Here is a 14,432-nt window from a genome sequence, read left to right as displayed (position 1 = left end):
AACCTAGGCTCCGCAAAAAAAAGCATGTGTTAAGTGTTTCAATATCTTTAAAGTGCCAAAGGTTCCAAAGAAAGCCATACCTGAGGCCAAAGTACCAACTGCTCTTAAAAAGGAAGCAATACCACCACCTAAAGGTATATAGACCTACTAATAGTCTATATACATTGCGCTTTCTTATTCACCTTGCTTATTATTCAGCTAATTTGTCTTTCAAGCAAGTGTTGACTCATTATTTGTGCTGTCTCGTTAGCAAGTTCTTATTTGTATTGGTTGTGTAATATGTTGATACCTAATGTCCCAAACCTTACTTTTCAAGCTGCCGAAAAAATGCCCGTACCTGCTTCTAAAAAAGAAGAAGCTCCACCAGCTAGAGGTATCATTGCTTTCTACATGATGTTTGCACGTGTCATTGTATATTTATGTTCTGTCTACATTTACATGTCTGTATGTTATATCCTTGTAACGACCCTTATACTTTTGTCTTATGCCCTCTTAGAAAGTAACTACCTCGGAAGGGTTCTAATCTTCCTTTTGCTTTTTTCTTGTCCAAATGTATCATTGTCGGCTTATATAGAACACTATCTGTAATCTTTACACTATTTACGTGTGTGCTGTTTGTTTTAATACTATACCATATTATTGGTATACGTCTTTAATGCTTTTGCACCTACTTATGGCTTTATAACCAACCCTTCATCTTCTAATTGATCACTTTTGCATGTATGCCCAAAAGTAGGGAAATTTACACAAATAATATATTTGTAGTTCCTGATGCAGCCAGAAAAGGAGTGCCAGAAGAAAAGGTGCCCATAGCTGTATCTAAAAAGGAGGCTCCACCTGCCAAAGGTATTGTATTTCATCTCCATTGCATTCATCTCGTATGTTTTTCTTCATTTTCTTATGAGTTAAAAGAAAAAAGCGTATAAAACACCTAGAGCAAAAAAGTAATTAAGCACATGTCTTTAGTGCCTGAGGCTCCAAAGAAAGCCATTGAAGAAGAAGCGGCATTCATTCCTAAAAAGAGACCCTCAGCAGAAGGTATCTTGGTGCTCCTAAGCTTTTATGTATAAAATGTTGTTTAATGTATCATGTTAGTATTGCATTTTTCTTCATTGCAGTATGTCTCTTTAATTTATATGGTTTATATGATTGTGTTGCCCGTATTCCATGTCTTACTGTGTTTCTCCAGGAATGTTTCAAGTATTTGTTATAGTACACATAGTCATCTTAAAATGTATATTTAATATACCAGAAATACCAAAGAGAACCTTTATAGAAGAGAAAGTACCAGAGGCTGTCCCTAAAATGGTGGCACCACCTGGCAGAGGTACACAACAGCTTTAGGGGAAAGTTTTATTTTTATCAGCTTCTTATATTCGCTTTGTCTTGTCTTTTATTCATTTATTCGTTTGTTCATCCATGTGTGTGTTTTTTATCTAATGCGGTTCTTCAAAAACTTTTTGGTATTATTTTTATTCTCTTTAATTATAATTTTTTTTTACTGATGTTTTTACATTTCTTTCTCTGTTGCAGCTAACGCTTTTAAAGCTTTTCATTAACTACTTTCTAAGTAGAATACATATTTGCCTTTTTTTAAATAATAATCTGTAGAGTGAAATAAAGATTAAAAGCAGATTATTTCTCTAACGGCGCACCACCATGGAAAATAGTTGCAGTCCTCAAATTTGTGGGAGCTTTTAGTTTACATTAATACTTTACTAAAGTAAATCTCAGAGAGGGCTGGCAATGGCAGAGTTAAAAGACAAGCTAAATTAGTCCACATGGGATTGCCCTGGCACTATTAATTAACTTCCAAAAATGTATGTAGGATAACAAAAAAGTAAAAGTCCTAGTGATCTTTTTAAGCATTTGTTTGCCTTTTTTCCTGCCAACCCTTGAAGAACTATACATATGCTAACACCACGGTGGAGCCACAATGGGTATCCTTGCCAATCCCACCCAAGACTTAACACTTACCAAGATTATCCAGAATACAGGAGGCTTAGGTTTGCCTGAGGCTGACATGGGCTATACCTAAAGCATTATAATCTATGTGTTTACTAACTCATCTGCTTAGTCTATATAATATTGAAGCAGTTGCATAAAAACATTTCCGCTCTTTAATCTCAAATAAATAATATCACTTTGGTCTATAAATTGATTTGGACTCATCATTAGAGTTAAGCGAAATTTTTCAAAATTCGGTTCCAATTACGATCGGCGGTGAATATTGTATTTGCAATATTCGCTGAACACAGTCGAACGTCATTGGAGTTATTGGGAGTAGAAATGACCAAATATGTTCGGAATTGATGGTCAAACATAAATTCGGCACAAATAGGGTACCTATATGGCACGAATATGGCAAATTCGGCGAGCGATTCTGAACATATTCGTTCAACTCTACTCATCATTTGATCGCTAGCTGAGGTATATAAAGAATATATTTCTAATCTATTTAAAGTACCAGAAGCCCCAAGGAAACCAGTCCCAGAGGAAAAGGTGCCTGCTGCTCCCAAAAAGGCAGAGATACCTCCAGGCAAAGGTATTTTTAGAATAATATATATGTTTAACAATCAGCCCAGCTCATATTGCCCGTGTTAATATAAGCCCTCTTTGTGAATCTTTTTGTAACATGTTTTACTTAAAATATGCTTTTTTTCTTGTATGTATGTTCGTAACAATAAGTATACTGTTTGGCATGTCTACATTTCTTCTATCAGTGTTGTCTTGATATGTCACATTTAATGGAATTTGTCTAAAATTGCATTAATAATTAATTTATATTTAATCCATCTTGCAATAATAAAAAACACCAAAAAAGGAATATTACTCTTTTACTTTTTTAATGTCAAAGACAAAAATCTTTGTTGGAACGTAAGGCATGTTGTGTATCATTGGGTGTAAATGTATGCTGTCTGTCTTTCCTATTCTTCAATAATTCTTCCTTGTCACATATTCTTTTTCTTATCTGTGATGAACGTCTTGTGTTTAACATTGTCTCTTAAGAATAAGTTTGTGCCATGCAATGCAACTTCAATGTATGTTATTTAAATGTATTTGAAGTTCCTGAAGTGTCAAAGAGACCTGTTCCAGAGGAGAAAGTACCTGTTTCTGTTCCAAAACGGGGAGAGGCTCCTGCTGCAGGTAACTTGTTTGTAGAGATATAGCAAAACATAAAAGACACATTGTGTTATGCTGAGCCTTACTGTACTTTGTTATCTAGTAAACATGCCACATGACAACTTAGATTATCATATCTTTAAAGTGGCTGGTGTCCCAAGGAGAGAAGTTCCTGAAGAAGAAGTCCCAGATTTTGTACCAAAAGTAGACGAAGTTCGTCCATCTAAAGGTACAAGCAGTTCACCAACGAAAAAGAAAATGCTAACATCTTCTAAACGACCATTAAAAAAAAAACCTAAGCTTTTGTGAATGCACACGATTCTTTATATTAACACATTCCTGTACTTATCACATAGAATTTAATATGTCTTGGTGTACTATTATTTGTTTGTATGTAGTCCTTTTTTAGCAATAATAATAGTCAGTGCAAAATGAGTTCAATCTTGCATTTCAAGCTTCTAAAGTTAAATAATATTCTTTAAGTGCCTGCCAAACCTGCACCAGAGGAGAGAGTTCCTAGTTTCTTGCCTAAAAAAGAAGAGGTTGTGCCAGGCAAAGGTATCACTCTTTATTCTTGTCATTGGTCTTTCTCTGTTATCTGTGTCATGTTGTAGAATTTCGCTTTTTTTATTTGTACACAACATTTGAATATGTCTAAATGATAACTTCTTATATCAGATTGTGTATGTGTAAAGTTTATAATAAAAAAAATAAGATTGGTGTATACAGGTCTAGAAAAGGTTGACCTGACTCAGATAACGTGGCACCTGGATATCACAGATGAAAAAACTGTAATTTGTCACCTAATTTAACATCAGTCAATGGCTTGTGCAATGTTAAATTTTCTTAAAGGGAATCTGTCAGCAAGAATTCACACCCCAAACTATTTACATGAGCATGTAGCTCTTTAATAGACAGGTCCAGCAATGCGTTTACATTGCCAGTCTGTCCCTGCATTATTGAGAAATCAATGGTTGAATTGATATGCAAATGAAGCTGAATATGTATTGCAGATCTTAAGCCTTTGTCACTCCAGCTCTATTGCCCGCTCAATGCCTCCTTCTCCTGCTTGATTGACAGCCTCTATGCTGTCTTATGAAGAAGGTACACACGGCACTCAAGGTCCTCATTGGTGGTGCACAAGTCAGGTTTCCAACCCGTCAATTAGTAATCGCAAAAAACTTGGCACTCAAAGTTTTGCAGAAAAGAATTGAACATTTCTTTTATTGTGCATCCAGTTCAAAGATTTTAAACGTTTTCGGTCTATCCACAAGACCTTCATCAGAATAATCTTTAAAAAAACTGGAATAATGAGCACGATATATGGGCCTGAAGGCCTGCATATCAAAATGACCTGGGAGAATTAAACCTTTAGAATCCTGGAGTATACATAAGCTAAGAGGCGCAGAGGAAGAGCGAAGGGTCGCAATATGGACTGGCACTTGAGCTTCCAGGTCCGAGGCACAGAGATACCAACCGTCCCGGAGAACGTTATGTATACTCCAGGATCCTATAGGTCTAATTCTCCCGGGTCATTTTGATACGCAGGCCTTCAGGCCCATATATCGTGCTCTTTATTCCAGTTTTGTTAAAGATTATTCTGATGAAGGTCTTGTGAATAGACCGAAAACGTTTAAAATCTTTGAACTGGATGCACAATAAAAGAAATGTTCAATTATTTTCTGCAAAACTTTGAGTGCCAAGTTTTTTGTGATTTCTATGTTGTCTTATCTCAGGCAAAGGAGCCCTCAATCAAGCAGACTGAGGAGGTACTGGGAGGGGAATAGAGCTGGAGTGACAAAGGCTTAAGATCTGCAGTAGATCTTCAGCTTCATTTGCATATTAATTCATCCATTGATTTCTCAGTAATGCAGGAACAGACTGGAAATGTAAATGTATATAACAACTCTCAGAGAAAAACATGGGTGCTCTATAAAACCAATTACAGTCTAATTGACCTGATATATAAACCCATGTATATAAAGGACTAATAAGTGTATACTCCTTATATAATTAAACACAAAAAATGGAGTTCCATACACATAGAAATATGAAAAAATAGTATAAACTTTATTGACAAATTCAACGACATAAACCAATATACATAAAAATAAATGAAAAAGACGAACAACCTAGTAAGGACATAATAAAAACCTCAGCACAATCAATGCATATATGTGTATTGACTCCAAGACCTATACTGCAAACTGCTCTCTAAAGGTCATATACCCTCCAGTTAGTACCTATCAACAATGTGTATATGGATCACTGGATGTACATATATATCTGTGTGCCTGAATGCTTATCAAAGTGACCGGCATATACAGAGAAAAAAAGAGCAATATTACTCAATGCAATATAAGGTAATCTTACCCATGGTGGAGAAAAAGTGAAGTGCCGAGGTGCCCAGTTGACCCCCCTGACGCGCGTTTCGCGTGTTGCTTGTTCACAAGAGGGAAGTATTTCCCTCTTGTGAACAAGCAACACGCGAAACGCGCGTCAGGGGGGTCAACTGGGCACCTCGGCACTTCACTTTTTCTCCACCATGGGTAAGATTACCTTATATTGCATTGAGTAATATTGCTCTTTTTTTCTCTGTATATGCCGGTCACTTTGATAAGCATTCAGGCACACAGATATATATGTACATCCAGTGATCCATATACACATTGTTGATAGGTACTAACTGGAGGGTATATGACCTTTAGAGAGCAGTTTGCAGTATAGGTCTTGGAGTCAATACACATATATGCATTGATTGTGCTGAGGTTTTTATTATGTCCTTACTAGGTTGTTCGTCTTTTTCATTTATTTTTATGTATATTGGTTTATGTCGTTGAATTTGTCAATAAAGTTTATACTATTTTTTCATATTTCTATGTGTATGGAACTCCATTTTTTGTGTTTAATGGAAATGTAAATGTATTGCTGTACTTGTCTTTTAAGGAGCTACATGTTCATGTAAATAGTTTAGGAAATGAAATTGTGCTGACAGATTCCCTCTAACCCTTTTAAGTGATATAACCTTCTGTGACAGGTTTTCAAAATGGTGCATGGTGAGCCGTAATAATAACCTTTGCTATATCTGTAAACTTAGACTTGTTATAACTGTATGTCTGTATGTATGTATGTATATTTATATGCATATTTTTATATACATACCTTAGAGTATAGATGTGTCCTTTTATTCTTTCTTTTTGGCTCAACATGTCCTGTGATATGTGGCAAAATATTACAAGCTTTTTTTAAAAAAAAAAAAAACATGTATGTTGTGATTTTCAGTCTCAAGATTACCAGCTTTAAAAAAAACGTGTATTTTGTGATCATTTGTCAAGAGATGTCTACGCTATATGTGTCTATGTCTTACCACCCAGTGGTACTGATGTAAATTGCTGCGTGACAAGGGTTTTGCCAGCATATTGCGAAATTGTATTGAATATCTTGTGTGAGAAATTGTGAGTCCTTAATGAAATTCAAGAAAAAGTAACGGAGAACAAATCTTGAGGCTAAAGCTGAAATGTATCTTATTTGAGATTTTACATGATATCTGACACAACAATAATATTTTTAAAGTGCCAGAAGCACCAAAGAAAATTCCTGTACCTGCTTCTAAAAAGGAAGAGGCTGTTCCAGCAAAAGGTAGCTTGACTTAGTAATTTTATTGGCAAGAATAAACCAAATAGTCAGTAATTAGACCTTGTAGTCCACAGGGTCACCCCTGTTTTAGCCATATTCTAACGCTCTAACAAAAGTGCACATTTTAAGTAAATTTCTTTACAACTACATTACATAAAAATGTAACATAATATACTTATGTTGTGCTTTTAAGATATAAAAAAACAAGAAAAACAACTTCTGCATGAAAATAGAAAAAATATAAATTTATTACTAATATAAGTTTGCAGTATGTTGTGCCTCGTAGACATTGTCTTTCATGTTCCGTCTTTTTTGTGTACATTCCTCTTTTTTCTGTTTCACTTGGTATCCGCACATTTTTTCATGCTGTTATTTAAAAATAAAAATCCTATCCGTGTGTCTTAAGCCTAGCTCCATCGAAAAATAATAGAGTGATCATAGTATTCTTTTACTATTCTAAAGTTCCTGAGATGCCAAAGAAGGTTATTGCTGAAAAGGTGCCTACACCAACTAAGGTACCTAAGCCTGTCTCTACAACAGAAGAAGTTGCTCCACTCAAAGGTATATGTCTTGGCTAAGCTTACGAAGCATACAATATCCTTCTTCTTAAATGTGGTCATCAAATGTGTTGCCAGTATATGTATTACTGTGTGTGTTTTATAAGTTGTGATATTTAGTATGTGCTTTTGTCCAGTTATGTCTAGTGATTATGTTATTGTCTAGTAAAGTCTAAATGTCTAAGCGTGTTACTGTTTCTTAGTACCTGAAGCCATTAAGAAAACTAAAATTGCTGGAAAGATGCCAATAGCTGCTCCTGAAAAACCTGAAGTTCCTCCAGCAAGAGGTATATGAAATAGCTTACGTATTTAACACGTTGCAAAGCTATTTTTCCAATTATGTTAGACAGCTAGTGGTGAAAATATTACTGAGCAACCCTCTACCAATCACTACCATGTAAACATACTCATTAAACAAGTGTCTGGAAAAATTTGGAAAATTAAGAAGCACTCTTAATATATTGCAATCATCAATTTATATAGCACTCTGTACTTACAATTGCTCATTTTGCCTTTCTACCCAGCTAATTCTTCTCTTCTCTCTGCTCTATGAAGAAGCAGGGAGTTTCTTGTCCCTGCATTTATCATTCCTCTCTTCACCTCCTGACCCAGCTGCTCCTGCCTCCCCTTTGCCAGGGACTTTTGCAGAGACTGATGATTCATGCAGGGAAAATTTACCTCCTGTTTCTACATAGCGCTAAGAAGGATTCAGCTAGTCAGTTTTTAATCATGTGATGTGATAGATCTAATGGAATAGAGTATAATTATCTGGGTAGAAAGGCGAAATGAGCAATTGTAAGTACACAGTGCTGTATAATTTGATGATTGCAATATATTAAGAGGATACAAATTTTGATGGGAGGAGGAGTGCTTCTTTAAAAACTTACTGATGTATTTTAATTAAAAAAATCTGCACTGATGTCCTGTTCTCAGTATTGTCCCACTGGTCATAACAGCCCCACTTCCATTCTCATCCTTCTTGCAATTCGTTAACAAGGCCAATCTCCATCTCTATCTCTGCATCAACCATTGTGGAACAGGGGGCTGGCTTAGTTGATGAAAGGAGCCACCTAGACATTTCCTTACCTCATGTCAAAAATGCAGAGAGGAGATGAGAAGTGCTTTGCTTATGTCGATACAAAATGATAAATGGAGCTTTTGGACTATGGAAACGACACTCAGTATATTAGTGTAGATTTCACAAATAAAATTTAGTAGGTTTTATTAATTATTTACTTAATCCCTTTGCTAAACCTCTAACTAATTAATTTTTGTGTGACCAGACAACCCATTTAAAGGGAATCTGTTACCAGGATTTTGCTACCAATCTGAGAGTAACCTAATGTAGAGACTAAGATCCTGATGTTAACAATGTGTGACCTACAGGGTTGCTTGCTGTAATATTGATAAAATCACTATTTTATCAGCAGGATATTATCACTATAGTGAACCTGCTACCATGTAGTTCTCCATATTCATGAGCTCTGTATTACCCAGCTTCCAAAACTGATTTGCACTTTCTGCCTATGCATAGTGTACAGAAAAGCAGTGGTGTGGGTGGGGTTCAGCGGTGTGGGCGGGGTTATACAAGTAGCTTCGAAAGTAGTGTAGCACAGAATTCATTGTCTCTATTTGTTTGGCTTATTTTACTAGTATTGTGAAGTTACCTGTTCTGTGTATGTCTACCTGTATACAGTGTATGCTAGTTCTGTTTTTCCAAAATGTTCTTATATAAAACTCTTATGTTCAAAGTTCCTGAACCACCAAGGAAACCAGTTCCTGAAGAAAGGATTCCACCAGCCAAAGGTATAATGCTCATGGGAACAAGCAAATTCTTTAATCTTGTACAACAACAAAAAAATCTTGTGTTTGTCAGTGTTCCTCCATGTCCCTGTTTACTTCTTTTAATTTTTATGCCTGTGAACATTTTGCTATGTATGTCAAGTCACATACCTTCCTATTAATGTGTCTTTAAGTGCCTGAAATTGAAAAGAAACAAGAAGCTATGATACGAATTGCTTCGAAAAAAGTTGAAGCTCCCACTCCAGCAGGTAGATTATGGCTCTGAAGGAAAATCCGAGTTTTATTAATTAACGTTTTGTTCTTCATAAATGTAACTTGTTTGTGTCTTTGTACTGTGTGTCCTATATTCTTTATATGTGAAATTAAAATTACTCTTTAAAGTACCTGAAATTTCAAAGAAAATTAAAGAAGAGGAAAAACGAGCTATAACTGTTGCCAAAAGAGAAGTAACAACTCCAGTTACAGGTATAATACTTAGGTCTCTTAGGAGTAACCGTGCATTTTAGATTAGTAAAATTTATAACATTTTCATATAAAGTGTAATTGCACTTTTAGAAAACTGAGATGTGAATCATTTGGATAAGTGAGGGTCTGACTGCTGAGATCTCCACTAATTAATCCATGAAAAGTCTACAAGCTGATCTTCAGTCTTTGAGAAGAGCATGGTTAAACACTTTTGCTCCTTACTCTCAACATTCTGATCTTTACCGATCTAAGCTCATAACATTTCTCTGTAACATATAAAAAGTTTTCTGAAAGTGCAATTATACTTTAATATCAGGTTTTTTTTTTTCAAAATAAATCAAATGGGTAAACAATAGTGCAGTGCTAACCGTAATCTATATTTTTTAATGTTAGTGGCCTCGAGAAAAGTTCAGGAAGACCTTGTAGTTGAGGTACATAAGAAGGAGAAGAAAGAACTTATTGAGCCCACTGCTTACAAACAAAGAGAAGTGTATGAAAAGGTGTATAGAAAGAAAGAAGCAATCGTTAAGGAGCAGATTTACCAAGAAAGAGAAGAAATCTATGAGGAAGAAGTAGCTGCCACTGAGGAAGAACTGTATGAAGAAGAACCAGAGAGAGAAGAAGAAGAGGTCTATAGAATGCAAAAGTATATATATGAACAGCAGTATGAAGAAGAAGCCCCTGAAGAGCAATACGAAGAAGTGTCTGAAGATTATTATGTTGTTGAAGCTCCGGAAGAAGTTTATGAAGAAGTTGCTCATGAAGAAGAGCAATATGAAGAAGAGCAATATGAAGAAGTAACATATGAATCTAGAAGAGAGGCCTATGAGGAGGAGCAAACCTATGAAGAAGAAGTTTATGAAGAAACTGATACAGGAATAATAGCAGAAAAGGAACACTTTTACCAAACAATTGAGAAAGGTACTGGTCTTACCTCACTTTACGTCTTCTACGTCAGTATTTGTATTTGTCATCTTTGTTTTCTCTTTGAATCTATCTTTTCATGGGTTGCACATTAAAAAAAAATACTGCAATGTCAATAAAACAAAAATATAGTCATTATATAGCACATTTAAAAAATGGTTGTCTAGCGTTAGAAAATAATAAATATTTTTTTTTTTACCAAAAAAATGTCATTGACTGTCCATGAGTTATGTCTACTATTGAGACTTATCCCCAATTAAGGCAATTGGGCTAAGTAATGGACAATGCCCAAAGACATAAGTTGTACAATTTCAGGGGAAAAAAACCAGCCCCTTTTCCATGTCTTTCACAACCTCATTTAAAGTTAATAATGAAGTTATGTTCTTTGAACATTCAAAAAATGTTAAATCTAATTGAAAAAATACTTTTTTTCAATGTTATACATATTTACATCTTTGTTGCTGTTTTAAAGCACCACGAAAACCTGCTGCTGTTGTGATAGAAAAGAAAGTAACCTTAACTAAAAAAGATGTTCCACAAGCAAAAGGTACAGCAGTCAGCTGTGAAATGAGTATACTTTTTGTGAATTTTGTCTGTGTTTTTGTCTTTGTATGTCTTTTTTATTGTTTGTTGAATGTGTTGATATTTTATTCTTCTGACTTACTGAATCTTTACGTCATCTTTTTAAAGAACCGGAAATATCTAAAAAAGTTGCTTCAGCTGAAAAGGTCACAACTATTGTTACTAAGAGAGAAAGGGTTTCTGTTCAAAAAGGTATTTTATGGTTGCAAATTCTTTGTGTTGTTTGTATGTGCCATTTGTGTTTGTTTCTTTATGTTTGTGTGTACATTATCAGGTGCTTCATAGAGTATATTGTTTTAATAAATAGAACCAGAATTAGTTGCATCGGTTGAAAAAGTGCCCATCGCTGTTCCCAAAAAAGTCCCACCAGCTAAAGGTATATTCGTCTTGTTACAGGTTTATTTTACATCCAAACATGTACCATTGAAGATAAATTAAGCTACATAATAATAATTAACTATAATAGTAAAAATATATTTTATAGTTTATAGCTTTGTAATATATTGTTCTAAATATATTACTAGCATTTACATAGTTTATACGTTATATATGTTAGATTATATTGAACAACTAGGCAGGCTATCTATTCAGGCACATTCAGTGTAGTTTCGACTTTGAGTTTTTTTTGTTGTTGTTGTATGTTTTATGTCTTTCTTATACTCTTGAAATATCTTAAGTCAACTAATCTCTTTAAAGTGCCAGAAGAGCCCAAGAAGCCCATTCCAAAAGTAAAAACAGCTATTACTGTGTCTAACAAAGAAGAAATGGTGCATGTTGAAGGTATATTAGCTCTTCATATTATCAGAAAATCATCTCTCTCCATTTAAATGCTATCTTCATCATTGTCTTGTTCCTTGTTCTTTGTTTTTTGTTGTAATTATTGTCATCATGTGAAAAATTCTTAAGGTGTTTCGGCACCTTCATCTTCATAGCTAACTAAACTTTTTCTTTTATGCAGGAATCAATATTACATGTTGTTTGTCCAGTAATTTTATCTTTTAACATCTTTAGCGGCTAAAAATTGCAATATTTTTAAAGTTTCTAAGGACATTAAGAAGCCCGTTCCTGAAGAAAGGGTAGAAGAGGAAGCTCCAAAAGTAAAAGTGCCACCTGCAAAAGGTAGTTTAAAATGTTGATTATACAGTATACTTTATGCGGAGCAATTTATTTTAATTATAAAAATTAATTTGACGTTACATTTATTGAAAGTAGTCAGCACAAAGTGCTTAACAGTACAAAATTGCAATATGTTCAGGGTGAGTTTATTTCAAGTACCAATTTAACTAGTTCTAAACAATAGCATATGTATATGCTAAATATAAAAGATTTTTCCTTCTTGGTGCATGGGCAGCGTGTCAGATATCCATTTATAAGCTAGACATATATAAATATATTTTAAATATTTAATACAGGAAGGTGCTAAAATATAAATCACATTCCAAAAATATAGAATTTAGCCATTTTGTAATTTATTTGCACTATACAATATTTCATTAATGCAATACAGTTTTGCAATAGTTATTTAACGTACTGGTCCATTGTGGATTATTATTTTTTTTTCTTTTTTAATGTGCAATTTATTTTTTATTTAAATGCAATATATTTATAAATTGTAAACGCTAACAATTATAGTGTAGCATAAGGTACTCAATAAGTAGTCAGTCAACGCATTAAAGGGAATCCGTCAGCAGGTATTTGCTACCTCATCTGAGAGCAGCAAAATGTATGTAAAGAGAAGCCGAATCCAACATTGCATCACTTAGTCTACTGGGTGCAGCCATTCTGACACAATCAGAGCTTTTAGATTTTAAATGAAGCAAAGCTCAGCAAGCTAATCCTGCCCACGCCAGGCTCTCTGTCTACAAAGTCCATCGGACTAGTCCAGTTAAGTTAAACTCCTGATAAATCTTTCGCAGTTAGTAAATGACAGCATGAACTTTGACAAGTTACTAATCTCTGAATTCTGTGTTTCAGCCTTTTCAGCCTGCTGTCTTCAGATTACATAGTAAAAACCTTCTGACAGATTCCCTTCAATTACAGCATTCCTTCACAAAGGCACAATTGACATGTAGAAGTTTAAATAATATTTTAAAGTTCATATTTGAATTTATTCTTTATGAAAAACCTTTGGTGACTTTGTAAATGTTACTTTGATTCTAAGTTAGGTCCTGCATTATAATTGAGAGCTGCACTGACAGATTTTGTGTTAGTGGAAACTGTCAGCAGACTCACAATTCGTATATATCAGTTTGCTATAATACAGTGGGATAGTTGATACATCCATAATAGATAATAAAGTTGGCTGAACTCACCAATTTTGGCAGCACTGGATGATCATCTAATGTGTATGGGGACTTCACCACCCTGTACCAACAGAAAATGGTTTAAAGCGTTTGACCACTTTATCTTATTTCAACAAATAAGTTGGGGACATGATTTAGCGGCAATTCCTAATATATAAGTATTACAGGTTCCCCTCCTGCACTCCTCCTCCCCACAGATTGAACAGCTCTCGTGTCTATAACATAATTGCTGACGCAGGAGCATGTGGCCAAGCCTGTCTATCAGCCTCCTCCAATTGACAATCCGCTCTCTTATTGAAAGTGAGGTGATTTTCAATGAAAGAATACTGATGTCCTGGAATGGTCACATGCGCTCCCATCAGCAGCCATTTTCTGCACAGGAGATCTGAGCACTGTATGGAAGCTGAAATGACAAGTGCAGGAGGATAACCTCTAATACATTGCTAATTCATTGGTGAGTACAACAAAACATTCCCCAACACATTTATTAAGAGAATTAGCCAATCCAAGGAAATGAAAAAGTAGTTACCCTCACCAATGAACATAAATCTTAATCACTGCTATTAGCAAGTGCTCCAATGCATGAGCCACAAGCAACATCAAGTGATGCAAAATGGCCATTATCCTGCATATGGTTTTGCATACTCTACTATTTTTGGTGTGATAGAAAAGATTTGTTTTACTTGATGAGTGCCACTACTTCTTTTTTAACCTTCCTTGGAAGTTATGGAATGATGTGGTTGCATGTAGTTGAGCTCCAGGACCTTTTCACCTTTATGTGGTATCTGGTCCTATGGTCCATATCTGAACTTGTGAGACAGTGAACACTAGGATTTCTTATTCGGACCAAATTTCTTAAACTAAAGTGGCCAACCTTTAATGATCAGGCTCATCATGGCACGGTGGTATGCCAATGTTCTGGTCTGCTCTCTATGCTTAGAAACTATATGTCAAAGTAAACACACGTGATTGTGACAATTTATATTTAATTCAGTGTTAAAATCCAAACTGAATACAATGCTTCACAAGTAGCTTAAAG

At 34.9% G+C, this 14,432-nt stretch overlaps 1 protein-coding gene across 1 annotated transcript in view; it reads left to right on the top strand.

Annotated features, from left to right (window-relative positions):
* The window catches only part of TTN (titin), a 281,101-nt gene that overhangs the window by 134,532 nt on the left and 132,137 nt on the right, over positions 1-14,432 (top strand). Inside the window, exons 117-137 of the mRNA XM_069735553.1 lie at positions 54-134; positions 317-373; positions 766-846; positions 967-1,038; positions 1,253-1,327; positions 2,465-2,545; positions 3,067-3,147; positions 3,269-3,352; positions 3,607-3,681; positions 6,697-6,762; positions 7,222-7,320; positions 7,520-7,603; positions 9,069-9,122; positions 9,293-9,367; positions 9,501-9,584; positions 9,978-10,505; positions 10,981-11,055; positions 11,199-11,282; positions 11,398-11,466; positions 11,787-11,870; positions 12,129-12,209. Of these exons, the coding sequence (XP_069591654.1) occupies positions 54-134; positions 317-373; positions 766-846; positions 967-1,038; positions 1,253-1,327; positions 2,465-2,545; positions 3,067-3,147; positions 3,269-3,352; positions 3,607-3,681; positions 6,697-6,762; positions 7,222-7,320; positions 7,520-7,603; positions 9,069-9,122; positions 9,293-9,367; positions 9,501-9,584; positions 9,978-10,505; positions 10,981-11,055; positions 11,199-11,282; positions 11,398-11,466; positions 11,787-11,870; positions 12,129-12,209 (2,070 nt within the window). The remainder of the gene's footprint in view (positions 1-53; positions 135-316; positions 374-765; positions 847-966; positions 1,039-1,252; positions 1,328-2,464; positions 2,546-3,066; positions 3,148-3,268; positions 3,353-3,606; positions 3,682-6,696; positions 6,763-7,221; positions 7,321-7,519; positions 7,604-9,068; positions 9,123-9,292; positions 9,368-9,500; positions 9,585-9,977; positions 10,506-10,980; positions 11,056-11,198; positions 11,283-11,397; positions 11,467-11,786; positions 11,871-12,128; positions 12,210-14,432) is intronic.

The sequence above is a fragment of the Ranitomeya imitator genome, chromosome 7 (assembly GCF_032444005.1).
Source record: "Ranitomeya imitator isolate aRanImi1 chromosome 7, aRanImi1.pri, whole genome shotgun sequence".
NCBI classification, from domain to species: Eukaryota; Metazoa; Chordata; class Amphibia; order Anura; family Dendrobatidae; genus Ranitomeya; species Ranitomeya imitator.
This window is presented reverse-complemented; position numbering and strand designations above follow the sequence as displayed.